Source organism: Alnus glutinosa, chromosome 13 (assembly GCF_958979055.1).
Source record: "Alnus glutinosa chromosome 13, dhAlnGlut1.1, whole genome shotgun sequence".
Classification (NCBI taxonomy): domain Eukaryota; kingdom Viridiplantae; phylum Streptophyta; class Magnoliopsida; order Fagales; family Betulaceae; genus Alnus; species Alnus glutinosa.
In genome coordinates, this window is record NC_084898.1 from 3,961,036 (window position 1) to 3,983,053 (window position 22,018).

General features: G+C 32.8%; 1 protein-coding gene and 1 pseudogene across 1 annotated transcript; both read right to left on the reverse strand.

Moving 5' to 3' along the window:
• Window positions 1–3,126: 3,126 nt before the first annotated feature.
• Window positions 3,127–4,006, reverse strand: LOC133854831 (protein P21-like). Its single transcript, XM_062291098.1, has one exon. It carries the CDS (start codon window positions 3,959–3,961, stop codon window positions 3,284–3,286), a length of 678 nt encoding a protein of 225 aa, XP_062147082.1. The 5' UTR covers window positions 3,962–4,006; the 3' UTR covers window positions 3,127–3,283.
• Window positions 4,007–17,426: 13,420 nt separating this feature from the next.
• LOC133854605 (uncharacterized) lies at window positions 17,427–21,658 on the reverse strand (annotated as a pseudogene).
• Window positions 21,659–22,018: the final 360 nt, after the last annotated feature.

A 22,018-nucleotide genomic window follows, 5' to 3' on the forward strand; every position in this document is an offset into this window, starting at 1 on the left:
CACTCTCCCTATAATTTAAACAATTAAGAAAAGAAAAAAAAAATGGGCAATGATTGTTTGAATACAGCCTGTTTTGAAGTGTGCTAAAAGTTACTGGATTCAAGTAGCTTATGTGATTTTTAGTATATTATATGATTTAAGTACAATCTTAATCGTATGTATATAAGTTTCTGGACATAATCTCTTCACAAGTCGATTTTCAAAGATGAACTATATCCAAAATTTGTATCATTTAAATTACCTGTTCCAAAAACTTTTGTTGTTGCTCTAATTGTCCACGCTACCTTTCTTATTGGTGGTGTTGTTTTTCTTCGGTCTGCCTGAATTAATAGCATGTACCCTACAACGTGCCAAGAACAAGACGGCTCTGATAGCAATTGTCAAGATCTAATCTTAACCAAAGAAATAGAACTGAAATTGATTAATTAAGTAAATGATAAGGAATTAAGGAAGAACGGCTGTTCGAGGAGCCACGTACCCTCCCCAAAGTTCAATCTTAATCACTACATCAATCAGCCTGTTTTGATGCAACTAAACATTAACCAAAACATAAACATTAATTAACTGTCCAAAGTCTTGCATGACCCCATGACTTTCAGCCCGTCTCGATCAGTATTGGACATCCCACGTGCGTAGATATGACTTTTGAGAGGCATTTGATTTAGACCGGCAGGGGGGACCTGGACAAGGCCTTGAACGTCGACTGTTTTAAGATCTATACCATAACGTTATAACTTGAAGGTTTAAAAACAAGTGTCTTTCACTAATAAAGTAACATAACACTTTGGATGATGTGACGCATTATATATGTACGTACGTACTTTAAATGTATTGAAAATAAATCTTAATTATTAAAGTTTATTCCTACTAACCCTATAGTTGGCTCAAGAGGTAACTAATTAGGACCTTGATCTTTGTCGTATTATCATCAGATCTAAGGTTTAAAATCCTTTTGAGTGTAAATAATTTTATAGGGCAAAGTTTGTCGGCAAAGTCAGAATCTTAATTACCCAATCCATGTAGAGGGGGGCGCTTTGCACGGATCTGAAGTTTGTCCTACAGACCTAGAATGGATACACAAACTGTCTCTGCCTTAGAAGATTCATTTCATAAATATATATATACAAAGAAAAAAAAAAGTTTATTTCTTCGACAATCATAAGCGAAGCCTCAAACTCATTAGCGGCTTTTCGAAGTGCAATTATCGGCAATATACAAGGAAGAAGCGGGCAATAAAAGGAGTACTCGATGAAAGTGCGCCCTTAGAACACTCAAAATGACTTATGTATTTTTTAATTTAGAATAGCTAATCAAAATCCATTTTATCTATTTTAACTAATGAGTTTTAAAATGTACTATACATCCGATTATCTATTCTTAATTCTATATATATATATATATTTTCATTAATTTTTTTCATTATAGTATTTTTCTTTCGCGTGGGTACCGCTTGATACCTCTACTACTTTACACACTTTCCCTTAAATCTCCACTATAAAAGAAGAAAAGAAAAGAAAAAAAAAAAAAACAAATAAAGCTGAAAATGTAGAGATAAAGAAAAAGAAAAATAGATAAGTGAATAATTTATGGAATTAAGAAAAATCTATTCTAGCTAGAGTTGGAATACATAAGCCTATGAAGTCTCTTTTTAGTACTTTTATTATCTATTTTAACTTAAAGTTACAAATATATAATCTATTAGGAGTGCTCTAATCAACGAATTTGTTTAATTCAATTAAGATGCAGCCATGGATAAAGACAACATAAAGATAGGAATGGGCGTTAAAGTCAAGAATGGCATAAGAGTCGTGCAAAAATGAAAGGTCGTCGGTCATATAAGGCGAAATGCGTATGAAATGTTTCTTTAATAAAAGACATGCTAGACTTCTTTCAAAAAAAATAAATATCTATATATAAATAGAATGAATTGTCAAGATCAGCCGGCTGCTTTGAAATTAGCTCCATAAATTGAGGTAACGTATCTTTATATATATGGTCAGTAATAAAAGTTGGAAAAAAATGCTTGAGATCGACATTGCTGTTTTTATTAGAGCATTTTTAGTAGCCTTATAGCTATTTTAGTGAGCTAATAAGGTAGTCCATGTGTTGGTTAAATGTGCTATTTCTCAGTTATTAGATAAGGTTTGGATCGCGAAATGTCCATACTTTATTCGTTCTAATGTACTCGCGGAGCGAGATGATTTCTATTGAGTAATTCAATTCACTCTTCTTCTTCAAAAAAAAAAAAGTGAGCTAATTTGATGAAAACATTCAAAAATCACTCCAGCAACCTCACCACTTTAACCAAAAAGTTTTAGTGAGTGAAAATACTCACCAATTTTAATGAGTAATATTCGCTCACCAACCCACTCACCAATTTTATTTCTCCTTTCTCTCTCACATGTTCAACATTCTTTCATTTTTTTCTCCCATCTCTCACACGATGATGTTCTTATTTCATGGATATGAAGGTTTTTTTGCCCTTAACATAAACTTTGTGGTTCTTTCATTTATCTTTTCTGTATTTCTTTCTTGAATTTGGTTGAAAAGCAAATGAAAACTTATGTAAATTTCTTAGCAATGATCTAATCTCACGATGAATGTGTATGATAACTTGTTGTATAAAAAGATTAAATAGAAAAAGAATAAAGAAATATGAAAATATATATATATATATATATATATATATAAAATTAAAATGGAATAGTGATAGTGAATAGTTAAAATGGTGAGACTACCGTAAGAATTTTAAAAAAGTAGCTCATCAAAATAGAGAAAAGTAATTTTTAACTATTTTGGTGAGTAAAATTTGGTAAGACTACTAGGAATGCTCTTATAGTTTCTTTGTAAACTTATACGGTAGTCTACATTTTAACGAGCGTAATAAATATTATGTACATTGTTATATACGTAAAAAAATTTATAAAAAAAAAAAAAAACTATAGTAAAAATTATGATACGTTTACCGCGCTCATAAAAGTTGAACGTCCAATATTTACCTCCTATTAACAATACTTTGATTCATTATCAGCCACAAGAAATACGGACATATATAGAGAGTTGCAAACATGCATGGTTAATTCTCAAAAAAAGAAAAAGAAAAAATCACCGCAAACAGAAAGGCTATTATGACTTATGAGCGTAATTTTATTACAGCCAATTACGTGAATACGTAATATGGCTAGTGTCATGCACACAAAGCATTTTAAGTTTTTATTACATCACATATTATTGTATATTACTAGCTAGTAGCTAGTTTCCTTCCTCTTGATCAACTACTAATTCAAGGGCAGAAGACAACCTTGTAGTTAGTCCCACCGGGGCACGTGAATGTGCTTGTTGCGTCATCCTTAGGGTAACTATAAGCATCGGGGCAGCGAGTCTTAAAAAATCTGGAATAGTCGGTAGGTTCACAGCTTCCAGAATTGCAGCAATATTGATCGGTTTTGAACACTGTACATGGGTTGTTACAACCGCCAGGGGCCTTCAACTCATTGGGGCACTGTCCATTGATATCAGCAGTACATCTTATACCACGGGTGCAGCCATTAGATGTGGGGCTAAAATCCATAGCAACATTAAACCCATCAACAAGAGAGATGTCGAAAAAGTCCAAGTTGTTAAATTGGTTAAGTCCGAATTCGGCGAGGGTGTTTGGAGGTACACCATAGGCTTGGCATTGGAGAAGCCCACCGCAGTCACCAGTCTGGCAACTGCCATGCCCAGAACCATCGAAATTACACCCTGTTCGAGGCCAAATGCGACCCCCTGTAGTTCCGGCATTAACATCAAGGCCCCATGTTTCACCTTGGTTGAGCTGCCTACCGCCACCAGGTACCGCCCCGGCCCAAACTGTGAAGGGACAGTTGTTGGTTATGTCAAATCTAGCTGCATGAGCTAGACTGAAGCAGAGGGTGATAAAAAGAAAGAAGAAAATGGAAAGGTTTTTGGAGAGATTCATTTTGTGAAGGGAGAGAAACTGTGTAAGCTCTTGTGGTTTGTGAGGGAGATGCGTAGGGGTTTATATAGGGTGAGCTTGGGGGTGGTTATGGCCTTCTGGGAAGTTGCTTGGAGAAATTCTATTAGCTAGTCAAGCTTTTGTTGGAAAATTTGACAAATTGGAGAGAAAAACAAAAACCATGGACGTATGTGACACGTGTTGTCGTTCTGATCCTTAGTTCGATCTAATACTTATTTGGTGGAGGTTCGATCACGTTTATTAATAAACAATATCTGCATTAAAAAAAGAGAAGAAAATATTAATTCTAGCTAGCTGACACTTGTGATCGAACGATGTGTTAGGACTTAGGACATTAGTTAATTAATACTTCCAGAATAAGTTTCAGCTACGACGTTTTCAACACCATAAATTTTTTAACAAAGTTTTATTTAGACTGGCCGAATCAACCTAATTTATTGTACTGTTTTAGAATAGATAATTATTAGTTTATTACGTGCATTTTTTTAAAATATATGTAAAATTTATTTATTTTATTAAAAATGTGTACGAGAATCAAATGTTTTAAGGATATATTTTGATTTAATAAATTATTTTTTTAAAAAAAAAAAAAAATCCTCTAACACAATTTGAAAGGAATATATATTTTTTTCTAAATCTGTAGGTATAGAGGTTACGAATCTTACTATACATAATAAATCAAATGAGAAACATAAATAGGAATCATGAAAATCAGATCGGAGGGTGCACATGAACTCGAAATTGCATAAGCCTCAAAGCACTACAAGAATTTTGGTTTAATTTTAGCAACTACGTTATCAATGACGACGACCAAAATGCCATTGTTGATGTAGAAGTTGATAACCAGTTATCAGCGACAACATTAATTCTGATATTGTTGTTGATCGATGCAATGAAATATTTTGATCGATATTACTAACGACAACATTGTTGTCGTGCACGGATGTCTTGTAACTATTATTTCTGAGACTTCGTCTCCTAAATTTTTATGTGGGAGAAAACTTCCAAATTATATATCTTAGTGTTTATTTTTTTATATTGTTGGGTTATTGAGAAGAGAAAAACTACGTGCATGAAACTTGTTATTTGGAACTATTATTTATTTGTAATGGATTCGTTATTTTCTCCGTTCTTTTTTTTTTTTTTTTTTTTGCATTATATATTTCGATCAGTTTCTCCCTTTTTAATTAATGTTGTTGTCTGGTTAATTAGCAAGAAAAATATTTTGAGAAGAAGAGGAAAGCTACGTGAAAGTTATTATCTTGAAGTAATATTTATAATTCTAAATCTGTTTGTTACTTTCTCTGATCTTGTCTTTTTGTTGGATGATTTATAACTTCCTCTCTTTTTAATGTTGTTGCTTGGTTACCGAGAAAAATCTTTAGAAGATGTGGAAAATTGTACGGTGGATATATTCTCACTTTGAGTTATGGCTTGTACACTTTTAACGGCGACTATTCGCCGACGGTGAGGCCGAAATTATCGGCATTAATGCGCACCTGTCAAATTTCTAATAAATAATGGCCCCATAGCGTAGAAAAGTAAGCAAAATAGGTCGAATAAATTAATGGCAATTGAGTAAAAGTCTCAAAGCCCGGAATATTCGTGGCATCCAAAAATTCCTAATTCTTTATGATGAGCTTGGAAAATATCAACCTCAAAATAAATTCTCAGGTGTCATCAAAACAGCTTTCAATTTCACAAAAGTGGGTCTCCAACAACCAGCGGAGAAAATTTGGATGAAAAAACACTAGAAAGTTTTTAAAAAATTTCAAAGATTAATCAAGTTTTTAGGTTTTGTAAATTCCATTAAATTCTAACCAACATCTAAATTTTTGTAATTTTTTTTTCAAAAAAAAAAAATAGGAGTGTTTTAAAAATTTTGATAAGATTTAACCAAAAATCTTAATAGAGGACCCGTAATTGAGATTTTTCAAAAAATTGATACTCTAAATTGAAACGTTTTGAAGTTTAGACACTTTTTCTAAAAAATTGTGAAAATTTAGTGTCTTTAAGTAAATTATTTATTTATTTTTTAATAATATATGCTTCATACATATTTTTTTTAATGACGAGAAGGACACCCGGTGTTTTTAGAAGATAATTTGTAAAAAAATTATATCCTTTTCCAGATTATGGTCGGTGGAAAAAGTCCACATGGAGCCATGCACCTTCTTCTTCTCAGATACATTATTTTTTTTATTTTTTTTCTATTAGCGGATATTTTCTGCCTTGATGTAAGAAATATTTCGCTGTTTAAATGTTTTGTTTTAGGTTAAGTCATTACGCTATTTATATATATATACCACAATTTTCTGCGTAACTATTTTATAATTCTTTATTTTTTTTACACGAGATTCAACTTTAATATTTCGTTTATTTTGACGTTAATATTTTTTAAAAATTAAAAAAAAATTTACAGTCAAATTAAAAATAATTTTTATTAATCATTATTTTTAACTATACTAAACACCAAAAAAATATAAAAAATATTTTACGTCCAAATAAATATATCATAAATGTATATTTCCCTCGCGCAAAGTCCCCTTTATCACCGAGTTTGGCTTGCCTCCTATAAAAAAAATTACTGTATTAAAAAATTAAATAATAAAGATTACTTTTCAGGAAATAAATAATTGGACTTTTCGGTCAAGTAATATTTCTCAATCGTTTATAACTCCGAGGCAAATTTCTCTGCTCTCAACGGGGTCAAGATATTAAGGATAAATAAAGAAAAAAAAAACTTATAAAAATTTAATAAAAAAAAAAAACGCATGAAGCTTTTTATGCTACTCAATTATACGAAACAGTATATCTAGCCATTTAATTAATATTTTAAATTTCTCTCATCGTTCGGATCAGACAAATTATAGAGCTACCATTATAACTCAATATCATTGCTTTAGTATCATCTAAAATCATCACAACATCACTTATCTTAAAAGCTTAAATACTTACTAATTGTCTCTAAAATTTAAACTTATAAAAAAATAATAATAATTATTACTTAATTAATATTCTAATAATTATTGTTTCAGGCGGTTTGGTTTCTTCGGCCAAATATATATATGGGTGCTTAATTTAGCTTACATTTTCTGGCTTAATTGACAGCATAATTTTGCCAAAGAAAAATATAACAAGTTAAAAAAAATTTGTCTACTATAATATAATGAAGCCTTAGAGCATTAACAACAGTTTTCCTTAAACTTTTTTCTAAAGTTAGAAAACTAATTAAACTTTTTTTTGTCACCTTATTAAAATACATTCCACAATAGCTTCTTTTATATTTTCTATATACCAAATCAATACTAAGAGAAAGAGAGAGAGAGAGGAAATAGAAATTTTTTTTTTTTTTTTAATAAAATAAAGATAAGAAAAGCTAAAGTATTTTCCTAAATCTTAGTTTAAGGAACAACGAGAGAATCTGGTGTAAGTAGATTTTTATGAGATTTTTCTACATTTAGATTAAGATATGACATTTAGAGAAACTGTTTTTAGTGCTCTTATTCATACAGAGTCGTTTTCTAGAATGGGTGAATGAGTGAATCCAATGAATAACTCTAGACGCCATACCTATATTCCTCTAATAATGACGTTTATTTTAAAATCACCATTAAACTTGTGTTTAATAATTATTGAATTTTAATCAAATTATAATTTTAAAAGCAACATCATTATTTAAAGGATGTCAATATGATGTTTTGGATTACTCGAACCCAAACATTAATTTGCTTTAAGAAAACCAAAAATTTGACTTCTAAATAATGAACTCAAAGTTTTTTCTACCACGGCTGTCTCCAAGCACATGGTCCAAGGAAAGCAAAAGTTTGACTGCTAATTAAAAAATGAAGTCTAGCTTAGTCATGCAAACGAGGGTTTTTTGGCTGGCTCCAAGCACAAATTGGTCAAGAAAACCATATTTAATTGGTAGTTTGTGCGTGCAAAAATTAACGGATCTAATAATTCAAAGGGGTTGACTTAAATGGTAAGAGTTTTAGTTTTGATAGCATCTTCATCCCGTTTAAGATTTAGATCTCTTAAATTAATGCAAATAATTTCTTGAAATCACGCCCAAATGCCAAAACTTGAGTTTAACCCGATTCATGTAAAGAAGGCATTTTATACGGGTCTGAAATTTATTCAAAAGGATTAAATACACAATAACCGTACCTTAAAAAGTTCCTTATCACAAATAATAGTTATTATTATCCATGAGCCAAATTCTATCCGTTTACCGGTTTACGCATTCATTAATTTTCTTTCATTAGTTGATTAATTTATGGTTAGGTCGAGTCTATATTGAGATGAAGATGGCTTCGGGATGGTCTACATGATGACGCACGGTGTAATTGTAACATGTGACTAATTATTTCTTGGAAATTATTCAGAGATTACCACATCGTTTGGCTTGACTTGACTTGACTTGACTTGAAGAGTCTAGTCAACATGATGGAGCTGCACGTCTTAGGCCGGCCAGCTAGCCCGGCTTTTCTAGACAGACGGGGGAGTTTAGCTTGAAAGCACAGTAAAGTCTCTGTTGATTTTGTCGTGATATTTTTTAAAAAAATGCTTTTTTTTTTTATTTTATTTTTTATTTTTTTTTTATTTTTTATGTTATATGGTGTACGTTCGGTGCAATTAAAAATAATAATCAAACTGAAGATAAATGTTCTTTAGTTTTGAAAAAGGAATTCAATTTTTAAACTTCGTAAATCATTTTTTAAGACTCATTGATTTTCTTATTCTCAAACTGCCAAACCACTACCGAATCACTACTGGATCACAATTGAGTTACCCCAGACCACAATCGAGCCACCACCGGACCATCACTGAACCACCCTAAACCACCACCAAGCCACCCCCAGACCACCACTAAGTCTCCCTCGGATCACTATCGAACCACTACTAGGCCACCACTAGACCACCAACGGGTCTCATCCTGAACATTGCCAGAACTCAAATTATTAGGTGGATTTTTTTAATTATTTTATATTAATATTTTTCTGTGGTGGATAAAAAATAATTTTTATAGGTTAATATGATTGAATGAAAATATAAAAAATATTTGTGATTTTTCGTAAGTGTCAAACGTAATAAAATATTAAAAGGGAAAATATTTTCCTAAAAATTAATTTATCTTGAAACATTTTTCAACAAAAAAAAGTTTATGCCGAAACAAATAGAACAATAATGCAAGGGCTGTCACAGTTTTACAGTTGATTATCTGCTCTCAATCATGACATGTTATTAATTTACTGTGCATCTTGACTCTTATAAAATTAATATATTATTATATAATTATTGTAGCGCCCACCATAAAAGAATTGTGAATATAAATAATTAATGAAAATGTAATTATTAAATTTAAGAAGTATTTATTCTTGTAATATTTGGATTAATTATTTTAATTAAAAAAAGTGATAGTTATTTAGTTTATGGTTAGTGGCTAGTAGTTAGAACAAGTAAGAGATAATATTTTGAAGTGATTTATAAAATAATATTAGAAGTTTTTTTTTTTTTTTTTTTTTTTTTTTTTTTAAAAAAAAAAATGATTTGGTGAACTAAAGTGTCTTTAAAAAAAAAAATGGTGTAGAATATATTTAGGAGATTGACAAGAATAATACTGAAAATTTATAAGAAAATGCACGTAAGTTACTTATTTCCCAAATAAAAAATAAAAAATCAAATAAGTTAACATAGCATGAAGATGTTAATGTTGGTTCTCGGCAACATTCACATCCAACATGTAAATCTTGCGAAAAAAGGATCAGCTTTCATGGCGTGGAAGCTGGTATTAAATAAAAAAAAATCAGTAGCAAAGTTTTATCAAAGAAGATTGCATGTCTTGTATTTATTATAGAAAAACTCTATCGGTAGAAAAATAAAAGATAAAAGCATGCACTTTTCTTCATTTAATTCATCTCCACGTTTTGTTTGTAAAATGCACCTCCTTTGTCAATGTTTTGATAAATTCAAATTATGCATGCCGCCACCTACAAGCAAGATGAGAAATAAAAGGTATGCTGCATTAAATGTTTGGCAACCAAAGAAGCTAAAAAAGATCAAATATAGGAGGAACATATCTCAGCAAAATCATTCAATAATTCTAAGCCATCGGCTATAAGAATAACCGATGCCTCTTACTGTATTGGTTATCATTTATTTGGTTTCTAAATGTTCTTGTTTAAGACACAAAACAAAATTATTTCTTTTCTTTTCTTTCGTCCATTGCATACGCAAATAAAGAAAGTGAGAGAAAGGAACGGGAAGGAGTAATGATTCTTTTAACAACGGAGAGTACGTAGTAAATATACAATGGATCATTTCAGGAGATTACGCAAAAGCAGTAAGTATAAAACTTTCTGACCCTACACTTAATGTTTTATTGCATAAGTTGTACAATATTTTTAGTGTGATTATGAGCCTGTATATTTTAAAATATAATTATGATAAATTTTATTGATATGATATATTTCATGTGCTTAAAGAAAATAAATTTTTAAAGAAAAATGAGATATGATTATATGTGATATGTGAAAAGTTTGTAAAAGATAGGTACCCAGCGGTTAAGTGAGGTTATACATTTAACACCTCGAAGCTATAAGAGGGATAAATTAGTAGTAACCCAGCGGTTAATTGGGGGTAGGGCTGAGCATGGGGCGGGGGGGGGGGGCGGGGATGGGGATTTTTTGACCCCGCCCCGCAGAGGTGCGGGTTCCCCAAAGTGAACCCGCACCTCGCAGAAAACCCCCTCCACCCGCACGGGGCGGGTGTAGATGGGGCGGGGTTGTGGGGCGGGGATCCCCGCGGGTATGCGGGGATCCCCGCGGGTTTTGACCCTTGTGTTCAAATTTTTATTTTTATTTTTATTTTTATAAGTATCCCTATGTTCAAAATTTACTAATCCAAATTAATAATCGCCGATCTGGTAGCACCGCTGGAGATATTCAGCTGCGACGGGAAGGCTCCGCTGGAATTGTAAGTGTTCATGACAGCTTGCATGCCCTGCAAGAGCGTCTGGACCCGGCATTTCTCTTGCTCCAATCGGACCCTTTCCTGATCCACCATCACCTTCTGCTCCTTCAAATAAATATATTCGTTCAACATCGCCCCCAAACTCAACAGGCTCTTGGGTGCCTGTCAAAAAGCAAGAAACCCACAAATATTCTCAGATTTCCTAACAAAAATAAAAAACCAGTTCGTAGAAAAATAAAATAACGCAAGTGTTTGACAAAATGCAAAATGGATACCTCTCGAACGGGAGAATTGGAGCTGGATGACTCCCTCTCGCCGACTCCCTCTCCCGATCTCTGACTCTCCCTCTCTCCCGATCTCCTCAGTCTCTCGATCTCTCTCTCTTCAATCTCTCTTCGCATCTCTGATCTCTCTTGATCTCATCTCTCTTCGCATCTCCCTCTCTCCCGATCTCCTCAGTCTCCGTTCGGGGAAGCGGCGAGAAGAACAAAAGAAGAGGAAAGAAGAATAAGAAAAGGAAGAGGCAGAAGCCGCAGAACTGGAAATAAGAAAAGGAAAAGATGCGTTTGTTTAGGGTTAGGTTAAAAGCATTTTCTCCGTGCCACTTTCTTCCTTCTTTTCTTTTTTTCTTTTTTTTTTTTTTTTTTTTTTTTTTTTTAAATATGCGGGGCGGGTGCGGGGCGGGGCGGGGACCCGAGAAAATTCAAGGGTCCCCCCCGCAACCCGCCCCGCACCGCGCGGGGGGGCCAAAAACAGCCCCAAAACCCGCACCATGGGTGCGGGTTTTGGGCTCTGCGGGGAGGGTTGGGGCGGTTTCTGCGGGGCGGGGCGGGTTTTGCGGGGATTTGCTCACTCCTAATTGGGGGTATACACCTAGCAAACTCCAGCAGCCAAGTGGGAGTATACACTTGACTTATGGGAAAGATGAAATAAAAAATGAATATCTAAATGTGTGAAATGAACTTGTTAATGCAGTGAATCAAGCATGTGATATAATATATACTGTTTTATGTTTTTAATTATCATTTTTCATTAACTTGCTATAAATTGTTTGAATACTCCATGGTATGAGATATGTGTTTGATATGTATTAAATGAAAAGAAAAATATTTGGGGTGTTTATTAAGTATGTATTAATAAAATTTTAGGCTTGATTTACAAAACGGCTATGAAATTTTAGAAAGTAAACACTTTTATGAAAACCTTACAAAGATAACGATTTAGTAAATTTAAGATAGAGATTTTCAAAGGAAAAAAGAAGGGCTTACATCACACATGTATGATCAATATATTTTATACCTACTGAGTGGTGGACTCATACAATTTTCCTATAAAATTGTTGTAATTTTACAAATATTGCTGAGGAGGAGATAAATAATTACCCTTATGCTTGTCTAGGATTTTGTTAACGAGATTTGCAGGAGGCCTCTCACCTTTTGAAGGGATGACTAATGTTGAGTCAATATTTAAAATTATGAGTAGAAATGCTATTGTGACATCTTTGATTTTATCTCAAGACAATAATAGTTTAATGTTGTTATAATAATATTTTGTTCTATTTATAATTCGTTACTTCAGATAAAAACTCTGGTATTATGTGATGAAGAGTGAGATGCGATCCCTTTTAAAAAGAAAAAATTTATACATGTTTTCTTCCACTGCCAGTGTATGTAAAAGTAGTAGCGCTATGTGAAATTATATATATATATATATATATATATTTCTACTTTGCGACTTATATAAAAGTCGGAGCGTTACAATTATATTTCATTCTAGGGTTTCTATCTTAATTATTCAAAGTTTACTTGTATATTACTCAGAACCTCTCTACTTGTGTAAATTTATTACATATATATATATAATTCAATTTACAAAATATAGCACACCCGTCTCTCTCTGTTTCTACTTTATCATTCTCTCTCTTTTTATTCTCTTTCACTTTTATTCTTTTTCCCCATCATATATTTCTATATTGAGAATGTTTTTATTTTTACTAATTTTTTTCCCATTCACAAGACATAAAGGCTATAAGATTTAACTATTGGTGTTGTTTTTGTCGTTGTAAGCTAAAATGCGTGCCTAGTTTTTACATTACACACAAACTTTTATAGGGAGATTGCTCAGATTGGGACGATCATGTTGCAATATCATTGATCCTGAAAATACTTTTATGCAATGTTGTCGTTGGAACATGTTAGGGATACTATGCAACGATCTATTCACAACAATACAATATTTTTTGTTTTTGACTTCTTCGAATTAGACTTTTCAAGATGTCACTCATTTTAATGTTACTTTCACGTAAGCACGCTTAATTGTGGCGTTCTAATGGATTCATGATCATCACGGTTTAAAAACGTGTTGTTTCAAGAAGTTTGCAAATGTATAAGCACATACATATTCTCATATTTAGGCAATGTGAGACGTCACATACAAGCTATAACTTTTATTATACCTCCTTACAAACTTATATGGCAATTCACATTTTATTTAAAATGCGGACATGGTAAGTGCCAATGTACCATATGAATTGTCACGTCAATTTTTGAATATGATAAGTATTATGTGGATTGTCACGTGACAGTCTACATGTTAGCAATTAACATAGTAAGTATGACGTGAATTGTCACATCTGTTTATAAAAAACTTATAAACTGTTGTTTATATATATATATATATATATATATAAAATAAAAAGAACTCCATCTAAAATGTAAACAAACAATGGAATCCCATAGTAAAATTTTAAACTAGTTGAATCTCCCCAAAGTATGATTCTAATTTTCAAGTATGTGTTGCGATTTTGAAGTGTTGTACGTAATTTAAGAACAATTTTAATTATGTATATACAATTTGTGAACACTTTTTTTTCTAAGCTAATTTTCAAAAATGAGTTTTACCTAACATTTTGTGTTAGTACGTACTTCCCCAAAGTCTTATATGGGCCCAAATCAGATCCTAAATGACTTCCGGGCCCTGATAGGTGTAACAATCAATGTATAATTTTCAAGATCAACGAATATTATTGTACGGATGGGCCTGTGGCCCAACAAATTAATCAAACCAGCGTTTTCACTTGTCCCAGCGGTATACCAACTACAGAGTTGTTTTCTTACCATAATAAAGTGTTTTTTTTTTTCCTTTCCTTTCCTTTCTTGTTCTTCTATGGGCTTCGTGGTGAGAGAAATAAGAATAAAGATTCTCCCTTTCTTTATATGGTAAGGACGAAAAGACGGTTATTCTATTTTTATAATTGTAATCATCTCAGTTTATGTGGTTATTGATTATTTAAAGTTATAATCACATTGCATAATTGCTTTTAAATTTAGGTATTTTGGACCTATTTTTTAGTTTTGGGCTCTCAGACCCTTTTTTGGCCTTTTTTTATTTTTTATTTTTTATTTTTTTATTTTTACCGAATGTATGGTGTTATTTAAAACCTCATATGAAACAACGTAGTTTTGACGGACGGTTTATCACCAAAACAACGTTGTTTTGTATGTATATGGGTAGGCGGTTAAGGGTTAACAATTAATAACTGTCTTTGTTTACCCTTAAAACCGTTAGGCAGTTAGAGATTTTTTTAAATGGCCTACAAAAGCAGTAAAGTGATTAGCGGTTCAGGATGGTTAGCGGTTAGTAAGTGGTTATTAATTGCTTGCCTTTTTATTCCTCTTGAATGTTTGTAGTGTAAAATAAATAAATTTGTGCACGTTTTGTTAGATGTTGTGTCAGCTATAATAAGATGTCTTGCAATACATAAAATCGAAACCATATGAGTGTTAGAAATAATAAAGCTTCTTATTAATTAGCTGTAACTTTGGTTTAGACGAGTTTAAAACGTAGTTAATGTAAATATGGGTTTTAAAAATACAGTTAAATACTTAGTAAAATTGCTATTTAACATTTAACAATTAAAACCGTACATTTTAAAAAATGCACTCTCTTGTTGGCCGTGAGAAAACCTACATTTTTTATATTTTCAAACCGTAACTTTTTTGAACACACCCTCAAATGCAAGGGTTGAGCCATGTTGCAGGGGGGTGGCAGGCTGGTAACCCCTACAAATTTTAAACTTCTTTTAACTTCTTTTAACTTTAGTAGTTTTATATGAAGGGCCCGGCAAGTTTTGTGTTTGGCCGGCCACCCCAAGGTTTGGTCTTGGCCATCGAACCCAAAATTTTTTGTTTGGCAGAGTCAGCAAACTTTTAAAACAAAACAAATTTCATCTGTCAAATATGAAGCTATATATCTTGGTTTTTTATGTGCCTATAGACAAGGATTTATGAGCAGTAAGATTGCAGATCGCAGGTGTGCATTGCTCAAGGTGTACATACTGCAACAAAAGTTAGCTTCTTTTGTTGCAAACTTTTTGCAGATGGATTTTCAAAATTCACTTCTTTCATCTTGCATGTTGTGATGATCATTCTTCAAAAAGTCTCTTCTTTCCTCAAATCACACAGGAAGAGGAGCGATTAGAGGTAGAGAGAGAGAGAGAGCTCTTTTTGCTATTTTTTTTTATGGCCGGGTGTACATAGTACCATATGCTTAGCACGGTTCTTTCTCTACCTTGCTAAACTATACACTAAAAGAAGGCATAGATCAATGGTGAAATGAGATTTTGGGAAATGGCTTTGACTTTGCCGTTGGAGTTGAAGTTGGCCCCCATCACCAAAATTTTTAGTTCCGCCGCTGCTCAGATGGAATAGTTTTTGTGAATTTGATTAAAAATATGCGCTTGGCTTGGGAAATCGTAAGGCCAAACGCACTTGAAGACGTTTTTCTTTTCTTATTTTGCTAGGCTCAACATAATTCAAACCATTTTACCAATCAACAGATAAATCTATACTTTCTAGGTTAAAAAATTAAAAATCTTTTTACACCCATTCTACACCCCTTGTATCTCTTTTTTTCTTTTTCTTTTTTTTTTTCTAAAAAAAAAAAAAAATCACAAATCATGTTTGATGTACAATGGGTGGAGCTCAGTGCAGATGTGACAAGCCAAAATGTAATTTTTTTTTTTTAAAAAAAAAAAATAGAAAGAAGATTTAGGTCATTATAATTAATTTCAGTCAATCTTGTAGGCTTTAAGCGATGAGAGATCAAAATAATTATCCCTTATGCCATAAGTATATTCCATATCATCATCATCATTATCATCATATTTTTAAGTAAATATGTAAAACATGATAATTGTCGTATGGGCTGATATATGACAACTTACCTTTAGAGTTGTAAACCGTTCTAGCAATATGAGGTCTAATATTGCATTAATAGCAACAATAAGGATACGTTTAATGGGTGAAATAGTTATTTCATTAGGAAAAAAAGAATATAGCTTTTATCAAAAATAAAAATAAAGTGAAGTATAATAGCCTTATCATATACGCTAACGCTTCGAATAATATATTCCTTAAATTGATAAAGTCGTGAAAATTGTGATAGTTCAATGGATCTTACTTACTCTCAAAAGATGTCTTGAGAGAGATAATGGAATACTATGGCTTATAAAGTGTCAAGGTGAACGAAATATTAGCGATGTGGAACACTTTAACAAAAATGAAAATGGCTATTTAAAGATTATTACATCCCACATTCTTCTATTTCCTATAAAAGATAATCATTTTCTAAATGAAATAGTCATTTCGTACACTAAATGCATAAGTAATGATAAACTGATTGATATGATGATAAATCTGGCTTTTAAATTGCTATGGACGGTTAGAATTGATTGTGAATTGCAAAAATTTCCAAAATACCCATGTGTTCAACTTTTTAAAAAAATCTATAAAAATTTTCAAAGATTCAGGTATGTGTATTTTTGCAAATTCCGTTAAATTCTGACCAACATCTAAATCTTTGTAATTTTTTTCCTAAAAAAAGGAGGGGTATTTTCAAAGTTTTGATAGGATTTAACAGAAAATCCTAACGAAGGCCCTGTTATTGAGACTTTTAAAAAAATGGATACACTAAATTGAGATTTTTTTTTAAGTTCAGGTAACTTCTCTCAAAAAAGGCGAAAGTTCGGTACCCTTAACTGAAGTTCTCCCTTATTTTATTTTTTATTTTTTTTTAAAAAAAATACAATGTAACATTTAATTAGTAAAATCTGTAAAACGTCCTTTTAAAATTATGTATTTTTAAAGACATTCCTTTGCATGCTAACCGAACATAAAGATTTTTTTTTTACATTTTTAAATCGCTATTTTTTTCAAATGCACTCTTAAAAGGAATATGTATGTATATATATTGTGATTTGTTTAAAAACATACGTTTGGCCTGCAAAATCACAAAGGTGAACACACTTTCGGTTTTGAATGAAGGAGCTAGGCTGAATCAACATAGCAACGCTATATTAAATCAAACAGTTATCTCAAAAATTTAAGCTGACCTTTACATCATAATTTGACCGTTAGGGTTATACTTCATATCACCAATTCCCACCGGAGGGGTAAAAAAGAAGATTCTCGGATGAATTACTGAAAAAAGACTAAGAACTATTATGAGGAACTTGTGTACTTTCCCAATACTTATTTTCCCACTTCTCCACTTGCCTTGTTATATTGATATTCCTCCTATAGAAATTGGCAAGAACACGGGGTTCATAAGGAGGGCATGGTGCATGGGCTTGTCACAGAAGGTCTCTTCACTAAGGACTCCATCATGAACTTCTTCTGTGCCCCATTTGCAGAACAGGCCATGGTCTCAGAGCACAGCTCCACTGCTCCTTGGGGAACTTGTGGTTCAAATTTCAAGAGGCTAGCATATTCATTTAACATATGGAACATATAGTCATACACATACTCCATCTCTAGCTCTTGTTGAATGAAGTCAGTCGCTGCTTTTCCAATAGATTGTGCCCACACACATATATATAGTCATGGAGATTTATAGATATATTGGCTAAGAAATGCTGAAGGAAGTGAGAAAGAGAGCAAACTACAATTACTCTTTTCAATCTACCAGACTAGCACGCAGTTTGCAATGTTTCCTCAAATTTTTAATTTGATTAATGTAATTCATCATTAGGGTTACAATGTCCCCCTTCTGCGATCCAAAATGGCAAAAAAGCCTTGCACAGATTTTATTTTATTTTATTTTATTTTTTTTAAAAAAAAAGACAAAAAAATCAACAACAAAAAAGGGTTCATTTCCATCTATTTTGAATTTACTTTTGAATTTTTTGTCCTTTTGCCTTTTTTTTTAAAATATATATATATGCGAGGTATTTTTATTATTTTGGGAGCGGAACGAGGACATTGTAACCTTAATAGTAGATGATAAGTAGGAGATAGTAACCAAATTGAAAGATTGTGAGGGCATTAAAAATTGAGAAATGCTACATATACTTTCAAGTGTTCACTCTCTAACGATTAACCTAACAACGAAAATTACTTTTGGATGCTACATGTATTTTCATTTATTATTTCATCCAATTATAATTTTCACTGCCGAAAGTGAGCAGTCAGGATCGTATATGCATGTAGTAGTACTCTTCTTACAAATTTTATGGTAGATTGAGAGGGGTAAGTGTAATTGTTTCCATATAAAAAATGGACTTGGGTACGTAGAGAGGCTCACTTTTTGTTTGTGATTGTTTCCTCGATCTACAGCAAATTTGATGGATTTGCACTTGTCGTCGTCCCTTACTGGCCAGTAGTAGTGATGCAGAGGCTGTAGACTTCTTGTGAAGAAATCATAATGCTTTGGTTTTACAAGCAGTGTGACAGAATCACAGGCTAGAATGTATTTCTCACTCACGGACCATGCATGCATGATTGATTGCATATCCTTCAATGTATATAATAAGAATAATAATTATATATAAGATTATATTTACTAATTAAACAAATGAAAATTACAATCTCTCTCTCTCTATATATATATATATACACTTAATACCTGTGTGTACATTGGCTTGCCAGACCTGATCTCTTATATCCTTTTTGAGACTCAAGTATCCAGTCCTGAAAATTATACTCATTTTGTTAATGTGTGTGTCTATATATATATATATATATATTTCTGAAAATTACTCATTTGCCCGATTGAGATACTCTATAGTTAGGGCTGCACGCAATTTGGACATTTCATAAAGTGGGAGCTTACGGGCTTACTTGTTCCAAGCAGTACTCAAATTGCGTGAAATTTAGACACCCTAATTATAGAAGATCCTCATTCAAAATTACCTGAATATATAAGCGAACATTCTAATCGTTTGTGTCAGAGAGATTGCATTTAAGGAGGTCTCTCATTGTTTGAGCTACAAAAGGGTTTCTCTTCCCGTAGGCATATGGTTCCCTTTCGATCCATTTGCTCATGTTGTTGCCTTGTTTAAGGTCCTTCAGCAAACATTCCCATGGTCTTATATATATTTATCTCCGCCCTATATAAAGCACATATATAGCACTTGTGAAAAAGTCTTTTTATTCCCATTATTGAAGAAGCAAATGTAATTTATCACCATATATTGAATGACTTAAGCCTTTTGACTAGCATCCATTTTCTTAAATTTTTATAGCTATGGATTAACCGCACAAAGTGCCTTGAAGCTAATAAGGGTATGTTTGAGTGTTCGATTTTTTTAAATCTATATTCTACAGTTTCTACTATATTTAAAATTGTGAATACTCAAAAAGTTTGAGTTTTCAAATTATGTTTAGATGATTTAGAGAATCTAAAATAAAATTTGAAAATAATATTTGGGAGTGTGAATTGAATTGAATTTAATTGAGAATATATATATATATATATATATATGATTTTTTTTATTATTATTATAAAACTAAAAAACTGATTTTTTTTTTTTTTAAAAAAAAGAACAAAGTTTATAATGGGTAATTAATTTTCGAACCACCCTCAACAGCTATTTAGGGGTGGCGCGGCCACCCCAAATTAGATGAGGGTGGTCGTACACCCCTGAAATCGCTTGGTGGTGGCTCGACCACCCTTGGGTTTTTTTTTTATTAATATTTTGACTTGGGTTAAATTTGAAAAGTTGGGTTAAAAACGGGTCAAATAAAACCCGAATACAATTTTAACTCTAAATTCTGAATTCAAAAAGCATCCAAGCATTGCTTTCCAATATAATATAATATAATTTAAAAAACATAGACACCCAAACATCCCCTAACATTTTATCAATATTATGAACCAACATGGGTGCTTTACAAGAAAGTAGATATAGTGAGCCAATACCAATTTTGTTTTTTCTTATATAAAAAATAATTATTAATAAACAACACAAATCCAAAACAATCAAAACAATTTTTAACTTTACATCATATCAAAATACCTTTTTTTTTTTTTTTAAAAAAAAAAATACTCTCTAAAAAACATAAAAAAGAAGGGAATTCCCTAACTCAAATTTGGGCAAGGAATGACTGAGGGGGTTCGGGGCTCGAAGTATTTGGATAGGTTTCTAGTAGCTTGGGGTATAAATCCCACTTTTTCGAACGCCCAGGCCCAACACTCCCTCTTTTATTCCCAACTCGAATCTTAAGGGATTGAAATCCTTACCTTATAAAAGATGAGGATCTCCTTAAACAAGGGAGGCCGATGGCCAATTTATCCTAAACAAACGATACCTTATATTGTCCGAAGTAGATATTTCCATGACTTTATTGCTAGCAATTTAGGCAGAATATGTAAAAGAGTCGAAATAGAACTCAATTATAAGAATAAAAGGCCGAATAATCTAAAATTTATTTGAATAAATAAATTTTACATAGCCTATTTTACAATATATGCCAAATTACTAACAAATTGTTGGTAACCTGTTCCCCTCTGTCCAACACTTGTTGTGAATATGCATGAGGAAACTATTGCGTGTGTTGTTTTTAATATCATACCAAAAGAGATTCTTACACATGTAATCCATCTCCATCAGAACCTTTTGGCCGTCCGTTGTTGAGAACACTACTTGCCACCCCTTGAGAGGCGTCGTCTTGTATTTGAAAGTCGGCACAATACAAAGCTGACTCCAACCTCTGTCCTTCATCATCCAAAAGTCAATATTAATGGATTGTGCGTCTGGTCTATATGTGGAAACACATAGCGATCCTCTCAAAACTTCCAAAGTTTTAACCTTATGCAGTTCAACCGAAAGCCCACGCAGTTGGAATTTCTCGGTGGTGAGATGGAATTCGAGAAGGTTCCCTCGACGAGTCACATTCTTAACCACCCAATACAAAGCACCATTCTCAAAAATCGGGCCGAAGAAATACGTGACGGCCAGTAAGGCTATTCGTCATCTACACTTGTCCAACAATGCACTTTCAGACTGTATACCTTAATTTCAAAGGCCCCTGCAAGCTCTTTATGACTACTTTCAAAGTATTCCACAATCCTCAAAACCTTGTAATCGTCGTTGACCGGGTCATACCCGAATGCAAAATTAAATCCGTATTCAAAATTGGGCGGGAGACCAAGAGCGCGTACGGTTGGTAGAGAGGGTAATTTCTTGTACTTTCTGATTGATGGGTTCCAAATCACAGTTTCATCATCATACGTGTGAATGCAAACCAAGCCATTGCAACAGCCTACTATCTTGGAGAATCTGTGTGGATTGTAGAATGGAGGGAATATCTTCACGGACCGATTCTCGTCGGAAAGGTTGACCAAGTAGTAGTTTAGTGGCCGATCAGCCTTACAGTTCCATGTCTGGACAAGGAGAGTTCGTTCGCTGTTGGTCTCGAGATGCATTGAGATGAAACGTGGCTCTTTGATTAGGGCAAACCATGAATTGGAAAAGCATTGTAAACATACCAAAGATTTGATGGGTAGTCAGAATAGGTGGGAAAGTATTTCGGGGATTAGATCTTATGGTATCGACATCTTCGATCTCCTTACTAAATTCCTTCTGAATTTGGTTGGTGGGTTTCGCAGGATATTAGGTTATGGGAATAGGTCAGGATGGAGGACTTAATGTATATCCCGACACCGACTGTGTGGGACTAAGGTTAAGTCAGTGACTTGGGTCAGTCTTACCACTTGGGCTCGGAGACTCATACGTCTGAGTCCATAGGCTGCTACTTGCTAATTTTAATGTGATAAGATGTAACA

What these genes read in the sequence shown, in the direction of transcription:
- LOC133854831 (XM_062291098.1), bottom strand. Translation starts at nt 3,961, where the DNA reads ATGAATCTCTCCAAAAACCTTTCCATTTTCTTCTTTCTTTTTATCACC.